This window comes from Kryptolebias marmoratus, linkage group LG11, assembly GCF_001649575.2.
Source record: "Kryptolebias marmoratus isolate JLee-2015 linkage group LG11, ASM164957v2, whole genome shotgun sequence".
In the NCBI taxonomy this organism is placed as follows: domain Eukaryota; kingdom Metazoa; phylum Chordata; class Actinopteri; order Cyprinodontiformes; family Rivulidae; genus Kryptolebias; species Kryptolebias marmoratus.
Window position 1 is genome coordinate 6,264,385 of NC_051440.1, and position 6,516 is coordinate 6,270,900.

General features: G+C 46.9%; 1 protein-coding gene and 1 long non-coding RNA gene across 5 annotated transcripts in view; both read right to left on the bottom strand.

The window, feature by feature from the left end:
- ptpn9a (protein tyrosine phosphatase non-receptor type 9a) overlaps positions 1-6,516 on the bottom strand; it is a 24,577-nt gene that overhangs the window by 8,273 nt on the left and 9,788 nt on the right. For 2 of the 4 annotated variants that reach the window (XM_037978181.1, XM_037978183.1), the window contains exons 2-3: positions 5,039-5,182; positions 1,506-1,595 (exon numbers count right to left, since the gene is read on the bottom strand). In XM_037978181.1, the coding sequence (XP_037834109.1) occupies positions 1,506-1,595; positions 5,039-5,182 (234 nt within the window). Of the gene's footprint in view, positions 1-1,505; positions 1,596-1,795; positions 2,833-5,038; positions 5,183-5,652; positions 6,511-6,516 lie in introns of those variants that run through there. The other 2 variants (XM_037978182.1, XM_017441238.3) reach the window with 2 other exon arrangements.
- Positions 284-1,499, bottom strand: LOC119617446. The gene is made up of 2 exons (XR_005233703.1): positions 1,280-1,499; positions 284-1,138 (listed from the first exon to the last, which is right to left on the bottom strand). It is a non-coding gene; the product is annotated as an uncharacterized LOC119617446 (long non-coding RNA).

Genomic DNA, 6,516 nt, shown 5'->3' on the forward strand with positions numbered 1-6,516 from the left:
CCGGGCGCCTGGGGGCTAAAAATACATCAGACAGGATGTGAGGCCCGCTGCCGAGGCTGGAGACCTCCGACGTCACGCCAGAGGATGTGCAGCATCAACGCCACTGTGGCACGTTGGGGACGGTGGGGGAGGGGGGCAGGAAAGTAGGAGTGTTTTAGTCTGTGTGTGTGTGTGTGATGGTGGGGTTTGGATGGTAGTAATTTGGCTGACAAAAGGCTAAATTTATCTGGCTGCTCAGGAAACACCCAGCAGATACCAGACACCCGCTGGGAGCGCGCGATGCATCATCTGGAGACTTGTTGTTTTGTTTTTTTTTGCTTTAATTTATTTACACCCCAACTTTTTTTTTTTATGAATACCCCGTGCTCCTGATGTGGACAGCTGGAGCTTAGGTTAGCAGATACGACAAGCAGAGACGGTTTCCACGTCACAGGCTGAGAAAAAAACAAACAAACAAAAAAAAAAAACCTAAACTAAAAGAAAAAAGCTGACACGGTTCATAAAACATGGTATGTGATTTAAAAAAAAATAAAATCTGTGTTGTCTACCCCCTCCCCCTTTTTCTATAAAAGGCCTCTACTACGCCGGCGTTTGTCGCTTTGTCTGTGAGCGAAGCATCTCGTGAATCGGCGGGGCAGCTTTTGACAGCTGGACGTGTGTGTCTACAGATCAGCCCCAGTTCAAGATGGCTGCCACAGCTAACCGACAGCAGAAAACGCAGAAGAACTGGACAGACTTTAATTAATCCTTCAGGAAGCAATCACTGGATTTACATCTACAACTGATTAGCTTTTTGGAGACAACCCAATTCAAGATGGCCGCCACAGCCAAGATACCTAAGACGTCAGTCAGTTTTACAGATGTCGACCTAAAATTCAGTGTGGTTGTATTTCATTTTATGCGTCAACAGACGATTTTGCTGTAACTCTGGCAGGAGTTAACAGATTTTCTAAAAAAAAAAAAACAACAACTCACAAATGATGAAGGTTTCCAGCCCGTTCGGCCCCGAAACCTGAATAACCGGTCCGCGAGAGGCCCGGATTGGACTGCAGTCGCTGATAGGGCAGCCACGGATTGCAAGAAATAAAATACTACTCCTATAGGTGGTGCCAAACTCAAAACAAGACTGCAAGTTGAACTACGAGCAGAAGAAGAAGAAGAACGACAGAAAAGAAAATATTACGTGATGGGGATGTTTGAGTAGGTTTATCATTCAGGACCAAAAAGATAAATAAAATAAAAAAAATCCTGATAAAGCTCTTCAAGACGTTGGACAAACCTGCTCGTTATCGCCACCTGCTGTCAAACTGTAAACACACCGGGTCGAACACCGCGGCGCAGCTGGCGGAGGCGAGGAGCGCGTGGAGGTCCCAAAAGACCGTACCGTGGCGGACCGCCTCCAGCTTTCAGGTCCTGCGTTCACTCAGAACCTGGAGCCGAGCCGGGCTTCGGCACACCCGCTGGTTGAATCGTACACTCAAAGATGGCGGCGGAGGCTTCCTTACCAACACCGTGAACTTCCCGCTGAGCAGCTCCGAGCGCAGGGGCTCCTCGTGAGGCTGAAGTCTGACGATTCCTTCTTTGAGACGCGTTTCCTGNGGGGGGGGGGGGGGGGGGGGGGGGGGGGGGGGGGCACACAGATCACAGCAGGTGAGGAGTGAAGACAGGCTGGAGGAACAACACACACATTTAAAAAAATAAAATAAAACAAACAAAAAAATCCCTCGATCTGCTCAAAGAAGGGTTGTTTTGGATTGGATTGATTCTGTGTTTCTGCTCCCTGTAAACACCTCACCTGGAAGATTATCAAAGCCAGGATAAGACTCCCAGAAGTCCCAGAATCCATGAAATAAAAAAAAGGATCGATCAGAAGAACCCAGACTCCCTGTTATATCGAAAAGAACAATCCAGACTCATTAAACGTCCAAACCTTCTGTGTTTCCTGTTCACGGAGTCAGCTCTTCAGCCTCCCTGGAGAAAACTAGGATGTTGGACACTTCAACCCTCGGGACGTCCTTAAACTTCATTTTATTTCCCCCAGGAACACATGCTGTCATAAAGCTAATCGACCAGCTTACACAACCATTAAAAACTACTTTATTAGTGTTTCTGTCCACCGTGAACTAGTTTGTTTCAGGCTGAGCCGGCCTGAAAAGATTAATATTAAAAATTAAATGTTTTCTTTCTACTTTTTTTTTTTTATTAATTTATTTATTTTATGTCCCTTATAGGACGGCCAAATGTAAGAGAAAATATTCCGGTCTGGAGTTTTGGGAAGACCCCTCCCCTCCAATACAGGATCCCGTATCGACCGGCGAGGTCCCCGTTTCCTGTCACGCCTACGCCAGTCCGAACTCTGTCAGCCACAGAGCTTTTTGTTTGTTTGTTTGTTTGTTTTTTTTTGCCATGCAAGTGGAGGAATCAAGGTCAGAACAATCCCCCGTCTGGAAGAGATGACGTGAGAAAATATGGGATCGAAAAATGCATTTATGAAGAGTTTAAATGGGTCGATTTTCCCCCCAAACGTAGTCAGCTTCGACGAAGCTGGGGAGGTTGTAGACGTGTGTGGTCTACGCTGCCGCCATGTCGCCACGACCTCAATGCGGAAGTTTCGGAAGTCTGCTGCTCGCCTGAAGACCTCGCCAAGGCCATCCGGGTTCTGTCCTTTGGGGTCGCCATGCGGAGCGGGCCTTCTGACAGCAAGACTCAGTTACCATTACGGAACTTTTTATAGAGTTACGCAACGATTTAACGCAAAAGGTAACTACTAACAAACGATCTCAGGTGAAACCTACTCAGGAGGAGGGAGGAGCTTCCTGGGAGTTCTGACGATGAATGAGTGTGTAAAAAAAAAAAAAAACGAACGTCTCCCACGTTTTGACGTCTTATGGAGCATGCCGGAGCCTTAAGTTTAATCCGGTTTGTTGTGACAAACGGCCAGCGTCCTGCCTCGCAGAACCATCGGAGGTTTATAAACTGTGGCTAAGAGGGGGTGAGGTCACGACGGTCCGCCGTATTCAGACGCAGTCAGACGGGCAAACAGCCACCGGTGCAGGAGGTCCTCACCGTGTCATGATCAGTAAATGCATGGTTACATGTTCTCCCCCCGGGGATGCGTTAGTTCTCTCCGGGTTCTCCGGTTTCCTCCAACAGACCAAAAAAAACATCCATGTTAGGTTCATTGGGAACTCTAAAATTGTCCCTAGGTGCGAGTGGTTTTGATGGACAGGAGGCTTGTCCAGGGTGTGTCCCCCCCACCTACATCCCACCCAGTGAGCGCTGGAGACGGCCCGCTTAGGTCGGAAAAAGAATAAAACAGCCACTGAAGTCTTCAGAAAGCTCATCATCACGAGCTCTGTTTTCGCTCGGATAGTCGAAAGATTCGCAGCTTCTCGTTTGTCTGCCGGGACTCGTCAGGCTCCCCCACCCCCTCCCCTCGTTCTCGTTTGTTACGACCAACGGCGACACGCTCGGCTCCTATAGACACATGTACATATAAGGGGAGGGAAAAAAAAAAATCCCCGGTGTGAACTGTACTTTTTTTTTCTTTTTTTTTCTAATGAACCTCTCCAGGGAGGTGGCTGAGAAACCAGCGACCAAACAGGAAACAGAAAAGGAGAAGATCAGCAGTCTTCACTTCAGAGCTGCTGTTCAGCTGCTCTGCTCAGAAACGACGACAAAAAAAGAAAAGAAAAAAAAAAACAGCTTTAAAGAAGAAATCAGCTGCAAACCTCCCATTAAACTCCACCGTTCTCCTTTGGTTGGACCTCTTCGGCGTGTGTAATGCTAACCACATGAGAGATGTTTCATTTCTCCTTTATCTGTATATATATATATGTGTGTAAGGAATTTATCTATTTCTGAGCTTCAAATCTCAGGTTTTCTTTGAACATCTCAACAGGTAAAGATCCAGTTAGCAGCCGAAGACGACGGAGTTCAAATTCAGTGAACGTGTCGCTAAAATGGTCAAAACTCCTTGATAACAGAAGTTGGAGCAAAAGTTTAGGTTGGTTGAAGTTGATACTATGGAAAGGTCATGAACAGTTAATATCTTACCTGTTGTAGATAGATAGAAGGACCTCTTAGCTAACTACGTTCTGAAACTTAGCTAGCTTGGCTGCCTTTTCACCACAGAGCTTTGAAACTGAGATAATCTTCACAGCCCGGGATTACTTTCTTAAGAGTTTCATTACAACCCGTCCAGTGGGTCATGAGATATTTTGCTAACAGGCCAATTTTTTTTTTTAAAAAGACAAGTTTTACACTTTAGTCCTGGTCCGGCTCCGACTAGCTGCCAGCTCATCGCTTCAGTTGGACTCAAACTCTTTTTTCTTCTTCGAGCCGAGGTCGTTCAAAGAGCCATCTGCGACAGGTGAGATATTGACCGTTCATAACGTTTCCGCAGAGCTCCACTTCAGAAGAGCTTAGATTAACTCCGTATCATGTCTCTCACAAAAACCTATATACTTTTTTTTTTTTTTTTTAGTTTTCTTAGAGTTTTTAATGTTTTTAAAGGGTTTTTTTTTTTTTGGACATTGGCGTTTGACATTTAACAGAAAACCTCTAAAATATTCTGATCTACCCATTTTTATTAGGTAATACATAAACTATAAAATAAGATTTAAACACAGATTTTTGGGTAAAATTTATCTTTAAAAGTGGATCTTTTCGAGCCTCACCCTGGCTCTGCGGCGCCTGACTCCTCTGCAGCTTGCCATGCAAGATTTTTTTGAAAGATCTGACTACGTTTTGGGCACGGCGGCTGTTCGTTTGAGGCTTACTTTTCAGTCTGCCTCTCTTACGACGGCTGTCGGGGAGCGAGAGACACTAGTGTGCGGTCACCACGGTGACCAGAACGAGCCGATGGCAGCAGCTTTAACCTTTTGTTTGCCTTTGCCTTTCTATACATGTCACGCAAACCTCGGGGGTTTTGCGCCGCAGCTGCGTTGGCGCCCTACACTTCGAGCTGTCGCTGAAATCCAACAATCTTACGGCGCCGTGGTTCGCAACATGATGAAGACGAGTCGGCCCTCCTCACCCTGTAACTGTGGAACAGCTCGATGGCGCGGAGCACGTCGAACTTCCGAGCCATGAGGAATTTGACGGCCAGCTCCCTGGACAGCGGCGAAACGCCGTGCTGACTGGTCCACTTGTTGATTTCCTCCAGGAACTGCCTGGTTGCCTGAAACCAGACGAGAGNGGGGGGGGGAGAGTCACGAACTCAGCGCACCCTCGGTGGAAGGGGTCAAACGGCACAGGAAGCCATGATGTGTACACACACACATAAAAAGAACATGTGGGAAATGAGTTTGAGAGGGGAAAAAAAAAGGATGGAACAGATGGACATCAAGTTTCAGAACCACAAAGGGCAACACACTCCACAGGTCTTGAGTAGGAAATTATAAAACAGCAGAGGAAGTCATTTATTGGCTCCGATTTAAGGATGGGATTAAAACAAATAGATAAGTTTGCTTTGGAAAATAGTTTTGGTCAATCATACGGTACTTCACAATAAGAGCGCCTCATACTCCGGAAAATACAGTACACGTGTTTACCTTAAAGGCCATGGAGCCATGTCACACACAACTCCTGCATTTAGTCAGTAGTCATTCAGACACACACACACACAGCTGAAAAGTAGCCTGTCAGCACCTCGGCCGGCTGCAGACGAGGCACTGAAAGCTCAGGGTCGAGCCTGCAGCGCCGTGGCCTTTACACACCAGACAGGAAGTCAGGTTCTGGGAATCCACGGCTCTTTAGGAATCCAGAAGGATCAGCGCCGAGCGCCGCGCCTGAGGACAGGACGGCCACTGTCTCTGGTCGGGAGAGCCGGCGGGGGCCCGTAGCCCGCGCTTTTAGCATGCAAGGGACGACGGGGCGAGTGCACCTGACGGACGGTGCCGAGGCCACCTCGTGTCGGAGCTTCCTGGGGACTGGAATCTGGTTTTCACAGCGTTTCTGTGCTACAGTAACTATTCCAGATCTGACAGCTGGAAAACTATCCGCTGCATGATCTCCGTTAGTTTTGATAATTATTCTGATTATTATAATAAAGTGAAAGTCAGTCACATGACAGATCCTGTTTCTCTTCATTCTTCGGCTTTTCTTCCGTACCTTCTCAGGACATGAAGCTGCTCCTGCATCCTTTGTGCTGCTTACAGCACATCACATCATGTATCTTTTATACTATATTTATACAAAGATTCAACATAAAAATACATACAGATTTCAGCAGTTCCATCAAAAACCTCATTCTCATTCTGATCTACCTCAGCTTACTGATTCTGCTTTGAGCTTATCATGCTACTGGTAGCTTTTAGCTTGCATTTTGCTCCTTTTAGCTTGAAGCTAGTGGTTTTCTCCTTTAAGCCTTTAGCTACTGTCCTGCTCCTTTTAGCCAGTAGCTCGTGTCCTGCTCCTTTTAGCCTGTAGCTCGTGTCCTGCTCCTTTTAGACTGTAGCTCGTGTCCTGCTCCTTTTAGCCTGTAGCTCGTGTCCTGCTTCTTTTAGCCTGTAG